Source organism: Oncorhynchus nerka, linkage group LG4 (genome assembly GCF_034236695.1).
Source record: "Oncorhynchus nerka isolate Pitt River linkage group LG4, Oner_Uvic_2.0, whole genome shotgun sequence".
NCBI lineage: Eukaryota > Metazoa > Chordata > Actinopteri > Salmoniformes > Salmonidae > Oncorhynchus > Oncorhynchus nerka.
Window position 1 is genome coordinate 63,315,357 of NC_088399.1, and position 26,506 is coordinate 63,341,862.

General features: G+C 47.1%; 1 protein-coding gene across 3 annotated transcripts in view; it reads right to left on the reverse strand.

Moving 5' to 3' along the window:
- The window catches only part of LOC115128370 (poliovirus receptor homolog), a 90,257-nt gene that overhangs the window by 43,184 nt on the left and 20,567 nt on the right, over positions 1-26,506 (reverse strand). For all 3 annotated transcript variants that reach the window (XM_029658172.2, XM_029658171.2, XM_029658170.2), the window contains exons 2-6: positions 6,177-6,286; positions 5,633-5,876; positions 5,026-5,325; positions 4,416-4,533; positions 3,419-3,567 (exon numbers count right to left, since the gene is read on the reverse strand). In XM_029658172.2, coding sequence (XP_029514032.1) covers positions 3,419-3,567; positions 4,416-4,533; positions 5,026-5,325; positions 5,633-5,876; positions 6,177-6,286 — 921 coding nt within the window. The remainder of the gene's footprint in view (positions 1-3,418; positions 3,568-4,415; positions 4,534-5,025; positions 5,326-5,632; positions 5,877-6,176; positions 6,287-26,506) is intronic.

The window sequence follows — 26,506 nt, forward strand, 5'->3', positions numbered from 1 at the left end:
CACCCATTTCCATCAGAAATATTTAGGAGATATTCAGACCCCTCGACCTTTTCCACATTTTTATACATTTACAGCCTTGTTCTAAAAATTGATTAAATTGAATGTTTTTTCATCATCAATCTACACAGAATACCCCATAATGACAAACAGCTTTTTAGAAATGTTGGCAAATTTATAAGTAAATAAAAAACAGAAATACCTTTTTTACATAAGTATTCAGACCCTTTGCTATGAGACTCAGCTCAGGTGCAACCTGTTTCCATTGATCATCCTTGAGATGTTTCTATAATTTGATTGGAGTCCACCTGTGGTAAATTCAATTGAGTGGACATGATTTGGAAAGGCACACACCTGTCTATAAAGTCCCACAGTTGACGATGCATGTCAAAGCAAAAACCAAGCCATGAGGTCGAAGAAATTGTCCTAGAGCTCTGAGACAGGATTGTGTCGAGGCACAGATCTGGGGAAGGGTACCACAAACTTTCTGCAGCATTGAAGGTTCCCAAGAACACAGTGTCCTCCATCATTCTTAAATGGAAGAAGTTTGGAATCACCAAGACTCTTCCTAGAGCTTGGTGCCCGGCTAAACTGAGCAAAATCGGGGAGAAGAGCTTTGGTCAGGGAGGTGACCAAGAACTCGGTGGTCTCTGACAGAGTTCCTCTGTGGAGATGGGAGAACCTTCCAGAAAGACAACCACCTCTGTTGCACTCTACCAATTAGGCCTTTATGGTAGAGTGGCCAGACAGGAAGCCACTCCTCAGTAAAAGGCACATGACAGCCCGCTTGGAATTTACTAAAGGCACCTAAAGGACAACGACCATGAGAAACAAGTTTCTCTGGTCTGATGATACGAAGATTGAACTCTTTGGCCTGAATGCCAAGCGTCCCGTCTGGAGGAAACCTGGCACCATCCCTACGAAGAATGGGAGAAACTCCCCAAATACAGGGTTAAAATGGACCAACCTTGGACATCAGCATTCCACCAGACTGGGTTAGCATGCAGAGCTTAAAGGGATAGTATGACATTTTGGCAACTAAGCCTTTTTTCTACTTACTCAGAGTCATATGAACTTAATGAGCATGTTCTGGTAGACTTCCAGTTATTGCGCTAATGCTAATTAGAGACATAAAAATGGCATCCATGAGTTCATCTGACTCTGGGTAGGTAGAAAAAAGGCTTAGTTGCAAAAATGTCATACTATCCCTTTAAGCTCTGCATGCTAACCCAATCGGGTGGTGCTAATGTCCAAGGTTTGTCAATTTTGCTAGTTCTTTGGGGTTAGTTCTTTGTAACACGCCTCTTCAGGCCACGGGCAAGGTTGGACTATCACTGCAAACTACCTCCAGTACATCTAGTATCATTGGAGGCAAATGGGCAGATGTTCATGGTAGATATTCTCTAACTTGTTTATTTGTACCTTCCCGCCAGGCTCTCCATTGGGCAGGCTTAGCCTCTTTCTGAGCACCACGGGACAGTCTCTGATAAACCACCATGGCCAGGTGCCTGCCTCTCTCCTTATCTCCCTCACAGAGATGAAACATCACGGTCTGGCAGTTCTCACTACAACCCCCTTAACATGGCCTGAGGTGGGAAACAAACATCTGATAAATGGAGGAGGATTAAAATCGGCTCAATGGAGACGGATTAATCAAGATGTGACAATCAATTAAAAGGAGGAACTTCCAGTGGCCTGCAGCCATTCCAGCCCTGAGGACAAAACCAGAACTAAGGCTACAATACTAGCACCGGGTTTATGTCAGCAGCCATTCAGTGCCAGCATTTCTCTCTAAGCTAGATTAGTTTATTATTCTTTCCCTGTGGAGGAAAGTCTGTGTAAGCCCAGAGGATGGCTTGCCTGAGGCTGTAGAGGAAGTAATGTGTGTGTGTGTGTGCGCGCTGGTCCCTTCAGAAGTGTTCCAGTGCACAGTGAAAATGCACAGAGCCAGCTGGACAGCCCACAAAGGGAGGGGGGGGGGGGGGGGGGGTCAAGGGAGACAAGGGGTCGCGAACCCCCGCCAAGCCTTTGAAAGTCTAGCAGGAGTCATCTAAGAGTTCTATGGAATGTTCTGTTATTGTTTTTCCCCCTCTCTGCCGCTCTCTCTACGAGGACAGATCCAGCTGGCACCTCGTCGACACTAACACGCCATCTCTGGCACGTGCCCGCTGAGCAAGTGTCGAGCGAGAGACCGGCGCATTTTCCTCTCCTGTCAGCAGAACTTAGTTCTGTATTTTACTCACGTGACCGAGCACTCCTCTTTAAAATGTAGAGGAGAAACGTCATCTTCTACTTTGTGCTCGGCACCTCCGTCAACCCTCGCTACAATCACAACCTCAAAAGGGGTGTTACGAAAGCCACCCCCAGACAAATAGAGCTTGGCGCTTTCATCTGAAGTTAAAGGGAACAGAGAGTGCTTTTAAAATGGTTTCAGGAGTGAAAATTAAGGGAGCCGATTGCGTTTGTGCTACAATTGGTTTCATTTAGAAGAAGAAGAAGAAAAAAATCTGGCACCATCGCTTAGGATGAAACTGGAGGTTGGACCAGATTCTCTCAAGTACTTGCAAAGACGTGGTGCTGGTGGGAGTGCCAGCCAGCCCTAATACAGTGGTCACAAGGCAACGCTGCTAGCCAGAGCTCACTTCTTCCCCACCTCCCACACGTTTCAGTGCCTACAAAGCACCTTGGAGAACAAAGGGAGACAATTCAAAATCTCTGAAAGGATTCCCACGGATTCTAAATGTAGCTTTCACAGCGTCTTTGGTGAGAACAAGTGCTAACTGCACTGGCTCCACTGATCCAAAAGGCAGCACCCGTTTTGACCTGGCAGAATCCAAATGTGACAAAGCACAACTGACATCTTGCAAACCATAACTTACGCTAGCCAATGTAAGGCTGTTTTTGTGTTCATTGGATCAATGTGTGAAAGCAAGAGAGGAGAAACCGCAGCATATATGAATAAAGGAGAAATCTGTTGAAAGTGCATACAGAGGAAGAGCGGACTCTTATTTTGAAGGGAAGGAGGGGGGGGGGAGAAGAGATCCAGACCTACACTAAGGATGTTAGTGGGGAGAAAAGAAAACCCGGCAAACTGGCTCACACCAACAGATTTCCCGCATGAATAGAAGAACCCTTCCAAGAACCCCTATAAGCCAAACCTTCACCCCCTTTAACCTACCCAGCAGACGACAGAGTTAGCTGTGAGAGAGCATTGGTCTCTCTGACAGTGTAAATGATGGAAAAGACCCATGTGTAGCTCTGATCCCTGTGTGTGTGTGTGTGTGTGTGTGTGTGTGTGTGCGTCCACAAAATGTCCGCACCCGTGTTCGCTCGTGGGCTGGAATGTGTGCATCAGTGTGTGTACATAAGACTAAGTAAGAGTACGCAGGCGGCGGTCACGTGCTCAGTGGGCTTGACTCACCGATGACCGCCGTGGTGACCTGGTGCTTGCTCACTCCCAGCCGGTTCTTCACCTCGCAGACAAAGGTGGTGTTCACAGCCTCGTCCACCTTCCGCACGATCAGCTTGTTGTCGGCGATCTGTACCGTGTCAGGCATCCGACCGGACATGCTGTGTGTGTTTGTGTGTGTGTGTGGGGGGGGCAGATATGAGAGAAGGAGGGAGGACAGAGATTAACGATTTGGAAGAAGCACAGCCTGGTGACGAGTTCCTATCTGGTTCCATATTCAAGACCTCAACTGGAGGAGCAGGCTGTAACAGTCCAACCGCCGTCTGTCTATCACCACCAGACGAAATTAAGACCATGTGGATAATCAACAAGAGAAAACCAAATTAAATATGTTTTTCTTTTCCGTATAACCGATGCAGAGATACTTGTGTCCCCCATTAAGAGATGAAGGCAAGCTGCTGGGACCCAGAGGACGGGCAATATTGGTGCTCGAGCAGATCAGATTGGAATTGCTAATTGATTGTTTTTGGATGACTGACTCCCTTCTGTTGTCTGGGATAGATCGGGGAGACGCTGTCTAAAGTCGTTCTCCCATCTCAGGGTAAATTAAGACCAAAACGGGTAGGGATATTCCTAAAGTCTGGGATAGTCATGAGATGGGTAATCACTGAGTCAGGGACTGCAATGGGAGGGATACTCCAAATGCCTGGGACTGTCATGGCTACTCCAATCCAAAAGCCTGGGACTGTCATGGCTACTCCAATCCAAAAGCCTGGGACTGTCATGGCTACTCCAATCCAAAAGCCTGGGACTGTCATGGCTACTCCAATCCAAAAGCCTGGGACTGTCATGGCTACTCCAATCCAAATGCCTGGGAAATGCCTGGGACTGTCATGGCTACTCCAATCCAAATGCCTGGGACTGTCATGGCTACTCCAATCCAAAAGCCTGGGACTGCAATTAGGGGTACTCCAAAGATCAGGGGCCAGCTATGGGAAGATTAACTCACGCTGTCCAAGTGACGTTGGTGGGGGCAGGGTTGCCAGTGGCCTTGCAGGTCAGGACAGCGTCGGTCCGGCCAATGTACCAGTTGTTATCATAGCCCACTATGGACACAGTCGGGGGATCTGAGAAGGAAAGGAACACACACACAGAGAGGGAGACAGAGAGAGAGAGAGAGAGAGACAGAGAGAGACAGAGAGACAGAGAGAGAGAGAGGAGGTGTTACTGTGAATTGGAGCGACCAAGTGAACACTGATTGCCTACTGGGGTGCAGGAGTGGGAGAAGCTTCAACACAGAGGTTTTCACAGCGAGACTTGTCCTACAAAGCATCACTGAAACCTACGGCCGGAGGATTGCAGAGATATGACTGGGGACCGATGAGTCACGCCAGGTAAAAACAAACACAGGGAAGTCCCAAAATGCTTCAGAAATGGAGGTGGTGAACCACGCTTGTGCGATGAGTAACCCAACCTTGTCTGAGACCTAATGCAAATATTCTGTGCCTCCCCCCCACTTGGTTGAATAAGACGGTTATTCAAACATTTGTTATTTGAGTAATGCCTAGGCCTCGGTTCACAGGGTTAACAATCTTGTGGTCTGGGTTTGAAACACTTACACTCGACGGACAGCTTCATGGGAAAGGTCTGCGGCTTGTCCTGAGTGCGCTGGCTGATCATGCAGGTGACCTCCTTGCCGTTGTCCTCAGGCGTGGGCACCAGTAGGTACACGCTCCTCACCGTCACCGTGCCGTCCAGACCTTTTTTGGAGGTGGTGTTATCGGTGCCACCGACTTCTCCCATCCACTTGATGGTGGCTGCTGGCTTGCCGTCAGCCGCCTCACACTGGGCCACGACCACTGGTTTGCCGCTTGTGCTGGCTTGGACGACAACGGGGGATGCAGAGTTCTTGGGTTTCGCTGAAAGAGAGACGGTAAGCGAATGCATGAGTGAGTTTGTTGTTGTGCATATACAGGAAGTGTGGTCCCTCCTAGAGTCTAATAAAAAAGACAACAGTGCAAGAGAAAGGCAGCAGAGATTCAGCTGGCGAGGGGGAAAAGTGAGGCCATCGATGTGGCGGCTTAACAAGGTGGGCGCTTCGGAACGGATGCGTTTCGTGATGCCGCATTCATTTGAGGACACCATTAGTCATCGCACCGGAGCCCACTCTTCGCCGAGAGCAATTAGGGCGCAGACTGAAAGAAAACAAAAACACCAGCTGCTCACCAAGTATGACCAGATTGGTGGTGCCTTGCTCATTGCCGCTGGGGTAAGTGGCGTACTCGCAGGTGTAACGCCCGGCGTCGGCCATCTTGAGGCTGCTGATGGTAATGGAGGGGTTTGTCAAGGTGCCTTGGATGAAGCGGACACGCCCGTTGAAGGGCGATTCGGGGAAGCTCTCGCCGTATATGGGGTGAAAGACGGCAATGTTGTCCCTCTGGCCCTCCGTGGGCTCCCATATCCACGACACCTGCGTCCAAGAATGACAAGGAATTAAGAGTGTTGCAGCATGGCAGGCTATGCACATACAGTCTATGCACATACAGTCTATGCACATGTCCAGTCGATTTCATGAAATAGCATGAACACCCACACTGACAGCATTTCAATGCAGCAACGTTCGACCACAACGGTTGCTACATTAAAACTCTAGAGAACATCTCTACAGTCCTGTCCTTCCTTTTCAAAGAAATCAGAGGGCAATATTTAATGGTTCCCTGCGTGAAGGCCGACATGCACCGCAGGCTCTCTCCTCGTGTTATCTGGCTACCTGTGTGAGCTTGGTGTTTCCTCCGTCGACAAACTGACAGCGCAGGTCGACCGACTCGGCGGGGTACGCCTCCACCTCTGGTACCACCCTCACCCGCTGACACGAAGCAGCTGTGGATGGAGAGAGAAAGAGTGAGTGAGTGAGTGAAACACATATCAGCCTCTCTAGTTTCTGCCTGTGGCTCACGCGTACAGAACCCACCCTCTTATAACCCATACTAATGCTGAGTGTAGTGGTTGAGAAGTGCTCTGCCATTTGAACCAGAATTCTCCCCCGCAGGGAGACAATGGGGGCCGGGGGCTGTCAAAAGCAGCAATCAGCCATTCTTCACAACCCCTCCTCCCCAAAACGACATATTAAAATCACTGGGATCAAAATAGACCTAGATCTATAGATCTAGTTTCAGGACATTATGCAGTGTGTAAAGCTCTCTCGGACTCAGGTATAACTACCAAACGGGCCGATGCTGAAAGAGAAATAACCACTTATCACTACAGACTGAGCCTATTATTTACAAGTATCGAAATGGAAGGCTCAGATTCACCCCTCACATCCTGATAATGGCTGTCTATGATTTCCAGTAAACCGATTTCCTTGTATGCCAGCGTTTTAGATAAACGAGATATGACTACAGTGGAACTTAAAAGGTGCATTCAGAGGTGACGCTGCATGCAGGAAGTAAACACAAAGCGGGTCAATTTCCCCAACAACTAAGAGCGTTGAAGCGCGAAGATCAACTTCTCCGCCGTTTTGGTCCCGTAGAAGCGTAAAGCGCACCCGTGCACATGCGCGGACACACCGTTTGACTGTGTGAGAGCAAAGTCTTGCATCTCTCTCATCTCATTATCTGCGGTGCGGTTTGTTGCGACGTCATCTCGCCGAGTGTGCCTTAAACCGTGCTCCGCAGTGCTGTGCATGAAAGATCCGAGGAGCACAGCCTTGAACCGGTGCCTACTGTAAACTAAATTGACATGAATAAAAGGCGACAGATTAAGATCTCTTACGTCTTTCGTTCAAAGCACTTCTGTGTGAGCTTTGAGCTGGCAAGCACGGAAGGAGGAGTTCCTTTGAAAAACAATGACTTCCAGCGTCAACAGAAAACAGGTATTAGATCCGAGTGAGCGCACCGTCGAGAAATCAGCTCGACAGTATCACAAAAGCGAGAGCTGTGCTTCAGCTCAATACGGGCTGACATAGACATATGTTGGAGAACAGCAGAGGAAAACCCACATCATTATGCCCGTTTCTTACTGGGCAGTACTGCACAATTAACCATAATATCATGGAAATGTATATATTTGTTCTCCATTCTATAGTCCCGTGACACTCTTATCAAGGCTACTCCTTTCATGTAGACATTTAATCAAAAAGATTCCTGCATTAGTCAGGAATCATTAGGGTTCATTAGCATCACTAAGCAAACGGGAGTGAGCAATAGCCTATTGTCACTGGGCTCATTATAATAATATAATACACGCAGAGTCAACGTCATATACATCTTCCGGCTTGTAAAAGCAGCAGTGAACGGGAGAGAAAACACAATTAACACCTCAGCCATAAAATCAGTGGCGTTAACCACACTGGGGCAATTACAGGTTTCAATGCAAACAGTTTTTCCCTGCTGCCTAGTTGGCCAAAACGCTGACCTCGTATGTACAGTGTTGATTTGTTTCCCCAACTTCATCAAATGCAGTTTATGTCAAAGTGAACGTGGGAAGAGAAAAAGCGGTCGAAATGGGAGAAATATTAAGAGGAAGCTTTACGACCTGGAGTCTGGGTCGTTTAAAGAGTGGGATCGGTCCAGTACGTGGAGCACCCTTGATAAACACTCCCGAACTAGCCAAATCAAATCCAATTTTACTCGTCACACGCTTCGTAAACAACAGGTGTAGACTAACAGTGAAATGCTTACTTGCGTGTCCTTCTCAACAATGCAGGATTGGTCATCAGCACGTAAAAACGGCTGCTATCCACTGCAGCGGCTAGTCAAGCGCAAAGGTATAATTACCGATATTTCTGCCTGAATGATGTAAAAGTGGCAAGTAACGGGATAAGGGGGGGGGGGGGGGGCTGGATTGAAGAATAGGTACAGGCCGAGTTGAGGCACCCGAAATGAAAAGAGAGCCCGAGGGAGGGAAAGAAAGCGAGAGAGAAGGAGAGGAAGATGGGGAAGGAGAGAGACAGCAGAGAGGGGGAAAGAGAAGGAGAGAGAGCCAAGGCCCGCAGAGGCAGTACTAGAGGAGGGTGGAGAGCACAGGAACAGAGAAACTACAGAGGGAGCTGGAAGAATTGTATGTGGGCACTCGGTTCTTTATTTTACACCAAAATAAATGAAGAAAGACAAAGCAGGAAAGAGAATCGAGTGCTGCTGTGCACTTCAGGCCAGAATGTGTCCAACGCGAAATGAGTCAAAAGCAAAGGCACTTTTCCCACCCGCCACTCTTTATGTGACCCCTGCGATGAGCGTTGGCGCAGTGATGACATCGCTGCCATATTAAAGCAGACCTCCGGTAGTGCCGGCCTATTCGTCTCCCTCCTCCCTCCCTCATCTGAATCCATTAGCTCTGCAGGTACACTGATCACAGCCAAATGGCCATACTAGAGGATTAGGCTCTGGCAGCTAGGGTCATACCTCTCTTTCCCTCTGTCCTTCCCCTCTTCCCTCTCACTTATACAAACACACACATAAACGCAAACCGTAATACAGGCAGAGCAAACTCAGTAAACACACATCATGCAGAGACAAAGACACACACACACACCTCACAAAAGGACACACACAGAGAGAGACACACAGATGGACACACACAGAGAGAGACGCACAGATTGGACACACACCTCACAAAAGGACACACACACACTCAGAGTGCCTCCAGCTGTTTCCCCTCACTCTCCTGTCGATCTGACAGACACTAAGCAGACTGATCCTCTCAACTCTGGCTGTCACCGACTGCCGGCTAGCTCTTTCGCCCTCCACTGCACTCTTTTTCTCTTCCCCCTCTTCATCTCAAGGTCAAAGCAGTGCTCCCTTCCATCTTCTCTGTACTCCCCAATCCTTTTGTCCCCATCTTTCTCATCTCTACCATTTTGCTCCGTGTCAGTGCGCCTCTCCATCTACCTCCCTTCCACTTTTCACTCCCAGGGTCTCAAGTCGGCTCTCTTTTACATCCAATGTCCTATCATGTCATTCACTCTCTTCTTAAGCTTGTAGTCTCCGACTCACTTTTTTCCCCCCTCTCTCTTTGTGCTGTTCTCCTACCCCTCTGTGCTGTCTTTGTACAGGGAGGATGGTAATATGTGGAGTGTGTGCACACACGCTGCGATGTATTGGGAAAGTATTCAGACACCTTGACTTTTTCCACATTTTCTTACGTTACAGCCTTACTTTAAAATGGATTAAAGAAAAAAAAAAGTCATCATTCCACACACACACGCACAATAATGACCCCATAATGACAAAGCGAAAACAAGTTTAGACATTTTTGCAAACGTATTCATACATACATACATACATACATACATACATACATACATACATACATACATACATACATACATACAGTGGGGCAAAAAAGTATTTAGTCAGCCACCAATTGTGCAAGTTCTCCCACTTAAAAAGATGAGGCCTGTAATTTTCATCATAGGCAGTACAGTTCAACTATGACAGACAAAATGAGAAGAAAAAAAATCCAGAAAATCACATTGTAGGATTTTTAATGAATTTATTTGCAAATTATGGTGGAAAATAAGTCTTTGGTCAATAACAAAAGTTTCTCAATACTTTGTTATATACCCTTTGTTGGCAATGACAGAGGTCAAACGGTTTCTGTAAGTCTTCACAAGATTTTCACACACTGTTGCTGGTATTTTGGCCCATTCCTCCATGCAGATCTCCTCTAGAGCAGTGATATTTTGGGGCTGTTGCTGGGCAACACGGACTTTCAACTCCCTCCAAAGATTTTCTATGGGGTTGAGATCTGGAGACTGGCTAGGCCACTCCAGGACCTTGAAATGCTTCTTACGAAGCCACTACGTTGCCCGGGCGGTGTGTTTGGGATCATTGTCATGCTGAAAGACCCAGCCACGTTTCATCTTCAATGCCCTTGCTGATGGAAGGAGGTTTTCACTCAAAATCTCACGATACATGGCCCCATTCATTCTTTCCTTTACACGGATCAGTCGTCCTGGTCCCTTTGCAGACAAACAGCCCCAAAGCATGATGTTTCCACCCCCATGCTTCACAGTAGGTATGGTGTTCTTTGAATGCAACTCAGCATTCTTTGTCCTCCAAACACGACGAGTTGAGTTTTTACCAAAAAGTTATATTTTGGTTTCATCTGACCACTTGACATTCTCCCAATCTTCTTCTGGATCATCCAAATGCTCTCTAGCAAACTTCAGACGGGCCTGGACACGTCTGGCACTGCAGGATTTGAGTCCCTGGCGGCGTAGTGTGTTACTGATGGTAGGCTTTGTTACTTTGGTCCCAGCTCTCTGCAGGTCATTCACTAGGTCCCCCCGTGTGGTTCTGGGATTTTTGCTCACCGTTCTTGTGATCATTTTGACCCCACGGGGTGAGATCCTGCGTGGAGCCCCAGATCGAGGGAGATTATCAGTGGTCTTGTAGGTCTTCCATTTGTAGGTCTTCCAGTTGATTTCTTCAAACCAAGCTGCTTACCTATTGCAGATTCAGTCTTCCCAGCCTGGTGCTGGTCTACAATTTTGTTTCTGGTGTCCTTTGACAGCTCTTTGGTCTTGGCCATAGTGGAGCTTGGAGTGTGACTGTTTGAGGTTGTGGACAGGTGTCTTTTATACTGATAACAAGTTCAAACAGGTGCCATCAATACAGGTAACGAGTGGAGGACAGAAGAGCCTCTTAAAGAAGAAGTTACAGGTCTGTGAGAGCCAGAAATCTTGCTTGTTTGTAGGTGACCAAATACTTGTTTTCCACCATAATTTGCAAATAAATTCATTAAAAAATCCTACAATGTGATTTTCTGGATATTCTTTCTCATTTTGTCTGTCATAGTTGAAGTGTACCTATGATGAAAATTACAGGCCTCTCTCATCTTTCTAAGTGGGAGAACTTGCACAATTGGTGGCTGACTAAATGCTTTTTTGCCCCACTGTATATATATATATATTTTGTCCCCAATAAGTATTCAGACCCTTTGCTATGAGACACAAAATTGAGCTCAGGTGCATCCTGTCTCCATTGATCATATTTGAGATGTTTCTACAACTTGGAGTCCACCAGTGGTAAATCCAATTGATTGGACATGATTTGGAAAGGCACACATCTGTCTATATAAGGTCCCACAGCTGACAGTGCATATCAGAGCAAAAACCAAGCCGAGGTCGACAGAATAGTCCATAGAGCTCCGAAACAGTATTGTGTCGAGGCACCGATCTGGGGAAGGGTACCAAAAACTGTCTGCAGTATTGAACGTCCCCAAGAACAGTGTCCTCCATCATTCTTAAACGGAAGAAGTTTGGAACCACCAAGACTCTTCCTAGAGCTGGCAGCCCGGTCAAACTGAGCAATCAGGGGAGAAGGGCCTTCAGGGAGTTGACCAAGAACCCGATGGTCACTCTGGCCGAGCTCCAGAGTTCCTCTGTGGAGATGGGAGAACCTTCCAGAAAGGCAACCACCTCTGCAGCACTCCACCAAAAAGGCTTTTATGGTAGAGTGGCCAGAAAGGAGCCACTCCTCAGTAAAAGGCACACGACAGCCCGCTTGAAGTTTGCCAAAAGGCACCTAAAGGACTCTCAGACCATGAGAAACAAGATTCTCTGGTCTGATGAAACCAAGATTGAACTCCTTGGCCTGAATGCCAAGAGTCACGTCTGGAGAAAACCTGGCACCATCCCTACAGCGAACCATGGTGGTGGCAGCATCATGGGGATGTTTTTCAGCAGCAGGGACTGGGAGACTAGTCAGGATTGAGGGAAAGATGAACAAAGCAAAGTACAGAGATCCTTGATGAAAACCTACTCCAGAGCACTCAGGACCTCAGACTAGGGTGAAGGTTTACCTTCCAACAGGACAACAACCCTAAGTACACAGTCAAGACAACGCAGGAGTGGCTTCAGGACAAGTCTCAATGTCCTTGAGTGGCCCATCCAGAGCCCGGACTAAACCCGATAGAACATCTCTGGAGAGACCTGAAAACAGCTGCGCAGCAAAGCTCCCCATCCAACCTGACAGAGCTTAAGAGGATTTGCAGAGAATAATGGGAAACTCCCCAAATACAGGTGTGCCAAGCTTGTAGCATCATACCCAAGAAGGCTGTAATCGCTGCCAAAGGTGCTTCAACAAAGTACTGAGTAAAGGGTCTGAATACTTACGTAAATGTGATTTCTGTTTTGTTTATGAATTTGCAAGATTTTCTAAAAACATGTTTTTGCTTTGTCATTATGGGGTATTGTGTGCAGATTGAGGGGGGACGACAATTTAATCCATTTTAGAACAAGGCTGTAAGGTAACAAAATGTCAAGGGGTCTGAATACTTTCCAAATGCACTGTATATAAAAAGAGACCATGTGAGAACATTAAAAATAGTTTGTGTGTGAGAGAGAGGGAGAAAATGTATTGTGTATCTGTGTAAAACAAAAGGAACAAGAACTGGTGTGTGTGTGTGTGTGTGTGTGTGTGTAGAGGACTGGCGATTGCAAGATCTGCATAATATACAATGTGATTCACTCCGAGTGAACCCTCCTCCCATAGCACCCTGGTTGGTTCTGTAGCCGTGCATCACGTCTATGGAATGGCTCTCCAGCCCCACGGCTACAGCTCTACTGCCCAGTCCTTCTATGATAAATGTATGTGGGCCTCAGCACCTCACACAAACCTGCTAACATACCCCCAAACACAGTTATCCACACAGCCCATCTATACACACACACACACACACAGAGAGAAAATAAAAGAAGCTATTCATTTGGCTACATGCTTCTAAAACATGCATGAATGAGGCTGTGTCTGCACACAGTATGTACATGCTCGTCTTCATACTTCTATATACAAGTATTTAATCATTCCTCTTCACAAAAGCCCAAACACAGCCCCGCAGCATTCCAGATAGTTAATAATTCATCCGCCTGGTTATGAGCGAGTTCTCCCGCTTATTAAATTATTGACAAGCAACATCTATACTGCACCTGACCAGGGGGGAGAGAGGAAGAGGATGTGGGAGGAATGAGATGAGGAAAAGGGTGGTGGAGTTGGATCAGGGAGTACGCTGCGTCCCCCCCCATTTGTTTTCGAAGCCTTGTCGATGCCTTGTTGCCATGGACTCCACTGCTTCTGTCACGAGGGCCGCGATATTCATTTGAGAGCCATTAGAGTCGGTCGCTTGTCTGTCGGGCACACAGCACTGGAAGTTAATGACTGAATGGAACAGGCAGCGCAGAGTGAACGTCGGCTGACGGGAGAACAGCACTTAAGACGAATGGAGTCCAGGTGCACACCGTTGCAACCCAGTGGCTTTGACAAGCTGTTTTGACGCACGTCAACAATCGTCCCTATTAAGAGCGGTCAACTACAAGCCAGACCCCCACCCATGTAAATGTCTTTGATAGAGGAGGTCTGATGAAAGAATGGACGTCACACCTTCCTTCGAACAAATATGGAAGGGAAAAGATATTTAGGAGCTGGAGAAAGTGGAAGGGAGAAGTCCTTTTTGGACAATTGACATTGTTCGGACAATGCCTATATTCCATAGTGGGGAAAACCCAGCTATACCCCCCCCCCCCCATTATGGCTTTGACATGCGGTAAAGAAAAGCCACACCACCACAATTACAGGGCACCCACTACAGGTTTTTTTTGCCAGAAATCCCAGACTGTGGGCTTAAAGTTCCACAATCCATCCAAAAAACGAAAATTCCCTGAATCCTGCTTGGGCTGTACATTATTTACAATGACAGTTTGTCTCTACGGATGTTACACCTCCCTTTGCCCTCAGAACAGCCTCAATTTATCTGGTCTTGGACTCTACAAGGTGTCGAAAGCATTCCACAGGGATGCTGACCCATGTTGACTCCAACGCTCCCCACAGTTGTGTCAAGTTGACTGGATGTCCTTTGGGTGGTGGACCATTCTTGATACACACCGGAAACTGTGAAAAACCCAGCAACGTTGCAGTTCTTGACACACTCAAACCAGTGACCTGGCACCTACTACCATACCCCATTCAAAGCCACTTAAATATTTTGTCTTGCCCATTAACCCTCTGAATGGCCCAACACACACAATCCATGTCTCAATTGTCTCGAGGCTTAAAAATAATTCTTTAACATGTCTCCTCCCCTTCAGCTACCCTGATTGAAGTAGATTTAACATGTGATCTCAATAAGGAATCGAAGCTTTCAGCTGGAATCACAGTGGTTGTGCACACTCAGTGTAGATCCGTCATGTGGCGAGGCAAAGACCTATTTAGCTAGGGATTAACGTCAGGCATGATATTTATTCCTGAATCTAAAGGGTTACTCGTATAATAAAACTAGCTCTGCGAGCGCGAGGAACAGCACCGGGTAGGGGAGGGGTTGGTTTCTAACACCGAATAGGGCGAGTTTCCAAAGAGCACACTACCGTCACCGAGCTACAGGCAGCAGTGTCTACATTTATAGTCAATCAATCACGGTAAGAAAAGCCACCTAGGAGGGGAAACGCGGAATTACATTAAGAGCAAGAGACGTATCCACTAGAATGAGAAAAGGCAGCTTAATCAAAGTTTGCATCATTAGACCAATCACTCTCCTGAGCACAGATGAAAAGATCCTGGGAAAGGTTCAGGCAAATACATTGACGAAGGTCCTTGGAGGAATATTCAGTCCTGCTCAGACTGGGCTTATTTCATTGTTACAGTTCAGACAGTAAGCCATTAAAGAAGGATGATTAACAGAGTGCGGGTTGTTGCGTAATCACCCTCTCAATTGCCTGGCTATGGATTTTGTACAACGCTCTTTATTATCTAGTAGACCGGAGTGCTCCACTGCACTCCATTGGGAGACGTCGGGTTATGTGTATTCTCTTGCCTGAGTGAGCGACCGCACCGCAGAGGTTAGCCAACGTCAATTGCTTTGTCTTTTAAGTAAGCGGGTTGAAAATACAGCTCAGATATTGCGCAATTGATTTTATTTCATTTTTTATTTTTTTTACACGCGGGACCAATGATCCGTCGATTCCCCGCACTGAGCAAATTTCATGGCTGTTGAGTGCAAACTTCAACGTGAGAATTCTGTGTTCTGTGCACTCACGCCGCCAAGCTTACCCTAGTAAAACTGACTATCCTACCGATCCTCGATTTCGGCGATGTCATCTACAAAATGGCTTCCAACACTCTACTCAGCAAACTGGATGCAGTCTATCATAGTGCCATCCGTTTTGTCACCAAAGCACCTTATACCACCCACCACTGCAACTTGTATGCTCTAGTCGGCTGGCCCTCGCTACATATTCGTCGCCAGACCCACTGGCTCCAGGTCATCTACAAGTCCATGCTAGGTAAAGCTCCGCCTTATCTCAGTTCACTGGTCACGATGGCAACACCCATCTGTAGCACACGCTCCAGCAGGTGTATCTCACTGATCATCCCTAAAGCCAACACCTCATTTGGCCGCCTTTCGTTCCAGTACTCTGCTGCCTGTGACTGGAACGAACTGCAAAAATCGCTGAAGTTGGAGACTTTTATCTCCCTCACCAACTTCAAACATCAGCTATCCGAGCAGCTAACCGATCGCTGCAGCTGTACATAGTCTATTGGTAAATAGCCCACCCATTTTCACCTACCTCATTCCCATACTGTTTTTATACTGTTTTTTTATTTATTTATTTACTTTTCTGCTCTTTTGCACACCAATATCTCTACCTGTACATGACCATCTGATCATTTATCACCCCAGTGTTAATCTGCAAAATGGTATTATTCGCCTACCTCCTCATGCCTTTTGTACACATTGTATATAGACTGCCCATTTTTTTTCTACTGTGTTATTGACTTGTTAATTGTTTACTCCATGTGTAACTCTGTGTTGTCTGTTCACACTGCTATGCTTTATCTTGGCCAGGTCGCAGTTGCAAATGAGAACTTGTTCTCAACTAGCCTACCTGGTTAAATAAAGGTGAAATAAAATAAATAAAAAAATTAAAACGTTTACTGTGAACACAGGCTGTACCCGCTTTAAGCTACAGTTTTAACAGCGGCCTGATCATAATAATGTAGGCCTACCTGAGTGGCCTACCATCAAAAACAATGAAGAAAATGCATCCCATAACATTTGAATGGAAATCATTTACATTTACATTTAAGTCATTTAGCAGACGCTCTTATCCAGAGCGACTTACAAATCACCTTAAGACATCCAGTGGAACAATACAATAGTGCATCTAAATCTTTTAAAGGGGGGTGAGAAGGATTACTTTATCCTATCCTAGGTATTCCTGAAAGAGGTGGGGTTTCAGGTGTCTCCGGAAGGTGGTGATTGACTCCGCTGTCCTGGCGTCGTGAGGGAGTTTGTTCCACCATTGGGGGCCAGAGCAGCGAACAGTTTTGACTGGGCTGCGCGGGAACTGTACTTCCTCAGTGGTAGGGAGGCGAGCAGGCCAGAGGTGGATGAACGCAGTGCCCTTGTTTGGGTGTAGGGCCTGATCAGAGCCTGGAGGTACTGAGGTGCCGTTCCCCTCACAGCTCCGTAGGCAAGCACCATGGTCTTGTAGCGGATGCGAGCTTCAACTGGAAGCCAGTGGAGAGAGCGGAGGAGCGGGGTGACGTGAGAGAACTGGGAAGGTTGAACACCAGACGGGCTGCGGCGTTCTGGATGAGTTGTAGGGGTTTAATGGCACAGGCAGGAGCCCAGCCAACAAGTTGCAGTAATCCAGACGGGAGATGACAAGTGCCTGGATTAGGACCTGCGCTGCTTCCTGTGTGAGGCATAACGGATGTTTAGAGCATGAACCTACAAGAACGGGCCACCGCCTTGATGTTAGTTGAGAACGACAGGGTGTTGTCCAGGATCACGCCAAGGTTCTTGGCGCTCTGGGAGGAGGACACAATGGAGTTGTCAAAAAAAGTTGAAATAGCCGTTCTATCATTCAACCTACAGTAGCAGCCAATGTGGTGTTCAATGTGGGCCTACATTCCATGAGACTGAACGAAGAAAACATGCAGGGCTTGACCATTAACCTGTTTATCCACTTGTCCTTCAGACAAGGAGGTGACTGAAAATGTTGTTGTGTTGTTTGATGCAATAAATCACTTTACAAAATAAAATGTATTATTATTACCATACCATTATTACATAGAATCAGACAAATTATTCTACTCTGCCTACTGGCTACTTAGTTTATTCAAGCCGGGTCTCAAAATACAACACTGACCCTTTAAAGACAAAAACTATCGGATTTGCTTTTCAAAGGTGTCTAGAAATGTGCACGTTTCGTGCTCTTGTAGGAAGCAATCAGGCCCTACTGCAGCTCTGATTGGCTATACCGCACAGGTCTGTGTATGGGCGGAGTCGTGCGCAATAGAACAGTCTCGGGCAACTGCCCGCCCTCACACACAGCTTAGAGAGAGCCTTGCATGGGACCCGACGGCTTGGAAACGATGATGATTCAAATAGCAGGAGATTCGCCCCAGGCAACCGGGCTATCCCTAAGGAAGATACTTCGCCTGATTAGCTTGAAATGGATAACGAAATGTGAGCAATGTAAACAGCCCCAGATGATGCCATCAGTTAGCTAGCTGAATACCAGGAGACTAATGTATTAAGATACTAAGGCCTCTGAATGGGATGCAACATGCAGTGAGTACACTATTCAATTGAAATAGCCTCCGTTTCAACTCCAGACAGCAGTCAAAGGTCGCATTGTGCCCACCATTTATTTTTTGTACTTTTAAACCTTTTTTTTCACCCAAATTTCGTGATATCCAAATTGGTCGTTATAGTCTCGTCCCATCGCTGCAACTCCCGTACGGACTCGGAAGAGGCGAAGTTCTAGAGCCATACGTCGACCCCGCCGAGCTGCACTGCTTCTTGACACACTGCTCGCTTAACCCGGATGCCAGCCGCACCAATAACGTTGGAGGAAACGCCATCCAGCTGGTGACCGAAGTCGGCGTGCATTCGCCCGGCTCGCCACAAGGAGTCGCTAGAGCGAGAGTTCACAAGGACACCCCCCAGCCAACCAAACCCTCCTCTAACCCAGACAAAATTGGGCCAATTGTGTGCCGCCTCATGGGTCTCCCAGTCGCGGCCAGCTGCGACACAGCCCGGGATCGAACCCGGGTTTATAGTGACATCTCTAGCATTGCTATGCAGTGCCTTAGACCGCTGCAACACTCTGGAAGCCCTGTGCACACCATTTCTGTCAACTCAGCAAACCTAACATGCATGCACAGTGTTTTCATCAACATGCCATAGGTATAGATTTGTGGACGTCGGATGTTTATAACTCCGTCAAGGACGTTGCCGTAAGGGCAACACAGCGGGTCAGGACTGGAGCTGCATTAGAGCCAACCTGGTAGAGGTTTATCTCGGCTGTGTGTCAGGAGTTCTCACAAACACACAGGTGGCGAAATCGTGCCGGCTTTGTGACTTAAGTCCTCAAATTAGGTGTCTTGCTGCTTCAAAAGAATGGCCCTATTGAGGGATTCACACCGATTAAAAATACCCAAATCTCTCGTCTCTGGCTTCTAGGCCGGGGCCGGGCTGATTACATACATATCTGACTCTGCTCTGATCCCTGGATTTCCAGGATCACAGTCACAATCTGTCAGATGGGTGGGGAGGAAACATAACGGGAGAAATTTAATTAAGTAACAGCAGGTCCTTGGGCTAAAAGATACTCTTTAAGTCTAGCACCCTTTTCACCTCTACCCCGATAAAACTGACATGTGATAGGCCGGTCATAAAGTTCCAGTCACCTCTTCTTGAATAAAGAAAGATACGATTGACAAGGTCAAGGTCCCTGAATGTCACAGACTAGCTGCTCACACTGTGCGCCAAAATTAAGAGGGCCGTCAACCTTGTCCGATTCTATAAATTCAGTTTTGGTTTCTGGCCACATCAAATGTCTTAACTTTCTTCGCAGTTCCATCTGGTTAGTAATCCTAAACTATCAAAACACACACAATATTGTACCAGTGCCCTTCAATCAAAACATATCAAAATGTCCTTGGCTGAGATTAGTCTGGACGAAAAACTGTCCAAATCCCTCCCCTCTCTCCCGGCAACAATATCAATATTTTCACGACTCACTCAAGCCAACCGTAAATAAGTCATAAACAGACTGAAATTCGATCCCAACCCAGCTCGTGATTTCCAGGAACGCATGCTGGGCTATTGGTCGTCAAGGAGATGTGATGGAGTCACTGTGGACGAGGCGAAGCAGCTGTGAAGCTGAGCAACATCTGCTATTTCTCAGTCACATCTGGTGACAGCCCTGCTCATCACAAAGCAGACAGACTGCCAAGAGTGGACCGGGGATGGGGAGGGGCAGGAAAGGGGGAAGGATAGGGAGAGATAAGGGGGTTGGGGGGGTAGAGTTGGAACAGACCATAGTCCTATATGCCTGTACAAGGACAGATAATTGCATAGTAAATTAACATATTTGCAAAGCTGTTATTCCATCCATGACAGCAATCAAGAAAATACGCATTCACTGGCATATGTTACAGACAGATGATCAGGAGCAACTTCAGAATCTGAGGTATGGCAGTTGTCACGTGTCGATATGCCGACCAGTGAAACTAAATGTACGGATGGCGAAGAACGACTCCGTACAAGACCATACATTTCAAGAGAGAGCAGGTAGGTAGGTACGCTTTCTTCAAGAGCATTGACATTTCAAAAACAGGCTTCTCCCCAGGAAACCTGATCACTTGCTAAGCCCGTCTTCAAGAGAGACTCTTCACTCCTCCTCTACACACTCCCACCCACTGCATCTGTCATTCACCGGCTGTCCTTCCTCTCAGTCACTCGCTTTCGTGGTTCCCCTCTCGCTCTACACCACATCAGTCTCCCCTCAAAGACAAACAGAAAATACCACGCCAAGTCTGGAGAATATCCATCCATCTGCATTTCTTTTAACACCTTGCCAAGCCTCTGTCACAGCACGGATAAGGCAAGCAAAGAGATCATCAATAAAGTGACAGGGGCATGCACAAACAGAACAAGAAGGCTGTACATCTGCATTGCTTGCTGTTTGGAGTTTTAGGGCTGGGTTTCTGTACGGCACTTTGTGACATCTGCGGATGCAAAAAGGGCTTTACAAATACATTTGACTGATTGATATGGTTGCTAAATACATTTGATTGATTGACAGGGTACACTCACATGACAGTTTATTAGGTACACCCCCCAGGTTCACGGAAATGGATCGCTCCTACAGACAGTGAGACATATGGCCGTGGCTTGCTACACAGTGCATTCGGAAAGTATTCAGACCCTTTGACTTTTCCCACACATTCTTCTGTTACAGCCTTATTCTAAAATGGATTCAATTGTCGTCCCCCCCCCCTCAATCTACACACAATACGCCATCATGAAAAAGCAAAGAGGTTTTTATACATTTTTGCAAATGTATTAAAAATAAAGAACTGAAAAATCTCATTTACATAAGTATTCTGACCCTTTAGTCAGTACTTTGTTGAAGCACCTTTGGCAGCGATTACAAGTCTTGAGTCTTCTGGAGTATGACACTACAAGCTTGGCACACCTGTATTTGGGGAGTTTCTCCCATTCTTCTCTGCAGATCCTCTCAAGCTCGTTCAGGTTGGCTGGAGAGTGTCACTGCACTGCTATTTTCAGGTCTCTCCAGAGATGTTCGACTCTGGCTGGGCCACTCAAGGACATTCGGAGACTTGTCCCGGAGTCACTCCTGCATTGTTTTGGCTGTGTGCTTTGGATCGTTGGCCTGTTGGAAGGTAAACCTTCACCCCATTCTGGCGGTCCTGAGTGCTCTGGAGCAGGTTTTCATCAAGGATCTCTCTGTACTTTGCTCTGTTCATCTTTCTCTTGATCCTGACAAGTCTCCCAGTCCCTGCCACTGAAAAACATCCCCACAGCATGATGCTGCCACCTTGCTTCACAGGATTCCCCGGAGCTCAATTTCAAATCTCATAGCAAAAGGGTCTGAAACCTTATTTACATAAATTGTTTTTTTATTTTAAATACATTTGCAAACATTTCTAACAGTTTTTGGTTCGTCTTTATGGTTTATTGTCTGAGGATTGATGAAGATTTAGTTTTACGTAATCCATTTTAGAATAAGGCTGTAACATAACAAAATGTGGGCAAAAAATCAAGGGGTCTGAATACTTTCCGAATGCACTGTATAAAGCAGGAAGACAGGCATCAAGGCATTCAGTTACTGTTCGAATTGAACGTTAGAATGGGCAAAACGACTGACCTAAGTGACGGAGCGTGGTATGATCATCGATGCCAGATGCAATTGATCCAGTATCTCAGAAACAGCTGCCCTCCAGGGCTTTTCACTCGCGACAGTGTCTAGGGTTTAACGAGAATGGTGCAAAACAAAAAAACATCCAGTCAGCGGCAGTCCTGTGGACGAAAACAGCTTGTTGATGAGATAGGTCAAAGGAGAATGGCAAGAATCGTGCAAGCTAATAGGCCACAAACAGACATAACGGCACAACAGTGGTGTGCAGAACGGCATCCCAAAACGCACAACTCGGTCCTTGTCACAGATGGGCTACTGCAGCAGACGACCACACTGGCTTCCACTCATATCAGTTAAAAACGAGAAGCAGCGGCTCCAGTGGGCAACGCCATCACCAACACTGGACAATTGAGGAGTGGAAAAACATCACCTGGTCCGACGAATCCCGGTTCGTTTTGCGTCATTCTGATGGCAGAGTCAGGATTTGGCGTAAGCAGCATGAGTCCATCCTGCCTGGTGTCAACGGTACAGGTTGGTGGATGTGGTGTACCGCCGTCCAATCTGCAGCAACTGCGTGATCGCGTCGGCATGGTTCAACATCCCCGTGGAACATTTCCGACTTGTAGAATCCATGCCCCGAAGAATTCAGGCTATTCTGGAGGCAAAGGTGGGCCCGACCCAGTACTAGATGGTGTACCTAATAAACTGTCTGGTGAGTGTACACCTTCACTGTGGTCTACAATGGACTTTACTGTCTGATTGTAACATCCTAATATAAAAATACCAGTGAAGAGGTGCTCTCCATAGTCACCCACCTCTTTGGGTAAATGTGCCTTGTGTAGGTATCAGCTTACATAGTTAATGGAACTTGACCCCTTTTTATGTAGCAGTACGTTCACCACTATGACCGTGGGACTGATTTCGCACATACAGTGGGGAGAATAAGTATTTGATAACCTGCCAAATCGGCAGTGTTTCCTACTTACAAAGCATGTAGAGGTTTGTCATTTTTATCATAGGTACACTTCAACTGTGAGAGACGGAATCTAAAACAAAAATCCAGAAAATCACATTGTATGATTTTTAAGTAATTCATTTGCATTTTATTGCATAACATAAGTATTTGATACATCAGAAAAGCAGAACTTAATATTTGGTACAGAAACCTTTGTTTGCAATTACAGAGATCATACGTTTCCTGTAGTTCTTGACCAGGTTTGCACGCACTGCAGCAGGGATTTTGGCCCACTCCTCCATACAGACCTTCTCCAGATCCTTCAGCTTTCGGGGCTGTCGCTGGGCAATACGGACATTCAGCTCCCTCCAAAGATTTTCTATTGGGTTCAGGTCTGGAGACTGGCTAGGCCACTCCAAGACCATAAGATGCTTCTTACGGAGCCACTCCTTAGTTGCCCTGGCTGTGTGTTTCGGGTCGTTGTCATGCTGGAAGATCCAGCCACGACCCATCTTCAATGCTCTTACTGAGGGAAGGAGGTTGTTGGCCAAGGTCTCGCGAGACATGGCCCCATCCATCCTCCCCTCAATACGGTGCAGTCATCCTGTCCCCTTTGCAGAAAAGCATCCCCAAAGAATGATGTTTCCACCTCCATGCTTCACGGTTGGGATGGTGTTATTGGGGTTGTACTCATCCTTCTTCCTCCAAACACAGCGAGTGGAGTTTAGACCGAAAAGCTCTATTTTTGTTTCATCAGACCACATGACCTTCTCCCATTCCTCCTCTGGATCATCCAGATGGTCATTGGCAAACTTGGCAGACGGGCCTGGACATGCGCTGGCTTGAGCAGTGGGACCTTGCGTGCGCTGCAGGATTTTAATCCATGACGGCGTAGTGTATTACTAATGGTTTTCTTTGAGACTGTGGTCCCAGCTCTCTTCAGGTCATTGACCAGGTCCTGCCGTATAGTTCTGGGCTGATCCCTCACCTTCCTCATGATCATTGATGCCCCACGAGGTGAGATCTTGCATGGAGCCCCAGACCGAGGGTGATTAACCGTCATCTTGAACTTCTTCCATTTTCTAATAATTGCGCCAACCGTTGTAGCCTTCTCACCAAGCTGCTTGCCTATTGTCCTGTAGCCCATCCCAGCCTTGTGCAGGTCTACAATTTTATCCCTGATGTCCTTACACAGCTCTCTGGTCTTGGCCATTGTGGAGAGGTTGGAGTCTGTTTGATTGAGTGTGTGGACAGGTGTCTTTTATACAGGTAATGAGTTCAAACAGGTGCAGTTAATACAGGTAATGAGTGGAGAACAGGAGGGCTCCTTAAAGAAAAACTAACAGGTCTGTGAGAGCCAGAATTCTTACTTGTTGGTAGGTGATCAAAAACGTATGTCATGCAATAAAATGCTAATTAATTACTTAAAAATAAAACAATGGCATTTTCTGGATTTTTGTTTTAGATTCCGTCTCTCACAGTTGAAGTGTACCTATGATCAACATGACAGACCTCTACATGCTTTGTAAGTAGGAAAACCTCAGTGTTTCAAATACTTGTTCTCCCCACTGTACATAAAAAAACAACTAGGGCACAAAAACAAGCGAGGTAAAACAGACTGAGCAGGAAACCGGGCTGGCCTATTTTCTGTGTGTTCTGACGTACTAGCCTGTCCAAGGTCTGAGAGTTTAGCAAATGGCTCCACGCCGTGTGAGGTCTTCACCAGAGGAAATGCCCATGATGCAAAAAAATGGTGTTTTGTTATTCTGTGATTTTTTCTGGTGGGGGGTTTATTTAGTAGCCCACTTCCAGAGGTCTACCCACCTCGGCACGAGCAACAATGGGCATTTCCTCACTGTCCATTTGCTCTACCCTAATTGAATTTGTCTCGCGAAGGCAGCTGGACAGAGCCCTTGCATCACCTGACTCACGGATAGAAATGCACAGTGTCGAGTCTATCCATTTCACTGCCAGCAAGATAGATGGCTAGCTATGCACACACAGTTCAATACAATTCTAACCAATGAGAGCTGTGCAAGAATCCTCACATCATTTGGATTTACTGATGTCGATTCACAGGGGATGTTCGAGTCCATCCGTTCAGCGTCAGATCAGTAGATCTGTGCAGATTGACGCGGAGTTCAGACGATGTGAGACAGCCCCCAACTCTCCCCACAGGCTTCTGCGGGAATCTCCCACGCCAGGCCTCCCTAATCATCATCACCCCAGTTTCTTCCCTCTCTGATGTGCGCTCACGAAGCACAGACCTTCATCACTTCAGCTCATTACGGAGAACAGTAGACACCTTCCCTGTCAGCTTAGCACTCCCCCCTCCCCCCCCCCAGCCCCTGTTCCTCGTTTCTAGATTCCATTACTTATAATGAGGCAACCCCACCCCTCTCTGCCTTCTGCCCTCAGTCTCAGTGACAGATCATCTCCTCCATTATCTCTACCTTCTCTAACTACTCTCTTTTGTCTGCTGCGGCAGTTTCTCTTTCCTGCTGTTAGCATTCACCCCATTCTGGCTCTTCACACAGTTCCCTCCAGCTCTTCCATCTCCATGTCCTCTCCTCTGATTTCTTCCTGTCAGATCTCTCGCTTTCTCCACCTCCCCATTCATCAACACCTGGGTCATTATCCCAGTGGATAAGCAGCGGCAGATTGCTTTTAGAGAAAACAGTGGCGCACAGTTTTTCCGAGGTCAGCCGAGCATCACCTGATCCAAACCTACAAAACAGTATGAAGAGCCTTAGTTCTGATTCCGGGTCAGCCGTTATGGACACCTCTTCAGGAGGATGCCTGTGTGGCGAAACAAAAGCCTCCGCTCGGGCTCCCGGTGTGACCGCTAATTAGGTGCTCGTCAGCGTCAGCCTGTCCTGTTCAATCCGGCACAGTCCCCCCCCCCCCCCCTACAGTGTCCCCAGAGTGTAGGTACTGCCTAATGAAGTCCTGTAGCCATCACTGCTAATGGAGCCGTCACATTGCTTATTCCAACAGTGCCAGGGCCTGGACCCTCTCCAGTATCCGCTGCCTTAGACGATGGGAGGCGGCACCGCGGCACAGTTTATCTGGCAGACTACTGGAGTGACAAAGATCGAGAGGGACAGTCTGTGTGCGAGTGTGTCTGTCGGGGTCAATGGCAGAGGTGTCACTGGAGATTCCCAGCGATACGGTGACACATTAGCCCACATTTGTTTTCCGGAAGGAAAGAAAGTGTCCACTGAGCGATACTATACTGCCGCCGAGACGGTGGCCCTGGGTAGTGTGACTGTACATTCATAGTCCGACGGCGATTGGGATCTCTCGTTCACTAACTACCAAATGCAAAACGTACACCGCCTCCGCCAAGCTCTACTCACTGAGGCTTCACTCATTGAGAAACTGTTGAATTCCGTTGGCTTTAGATTGGAAATCGGTCATCTTTTACCCCTTCTATCTGGAGGCTGACCGTACTAACGGAGAACGGAATGCCAGAAATGCTCACTTCATGTTGGTTGCTCTGAGGGAGAGCTCATTGCGTTTCCCTGGCTCCCCTCCCTTGACACCCCCACCTTCGCTACCTCCCTCCCTTACTCTCATTTGCTCGCCTTCACATCTGAATAAATAAACATAGGGAGGGGTGGCGGAGTGGGAAAGTAGGGCACTTCAACCTGAAATGTACTGTACCAGTCTAACCAATTTGCAGAGATTGGACAAGGAAAGACAGTGGACAGACAAGCAAAAAAGAGAGAGAGATTGAGAGCATGTCTGCTAAAGAGGGGGATGGTTTGAAACAGGAAAATAAACCAGGCAGTCTCTGCCAGCGTGAGCTAAAGAGGGAGAAAAAAATGGAAATATAAGCGATGAAGGGCTGGGTTGAAGAGGTGAACTGAATCAAGGGAAGTGGAGAGGTGGCCTGAGAGGGGAGGTAGATGGAGAGAAAAGGAGAGAGAAATAACAGGGGAAGTGGGGGGAGAGAGAAAGCGGAAGGGGA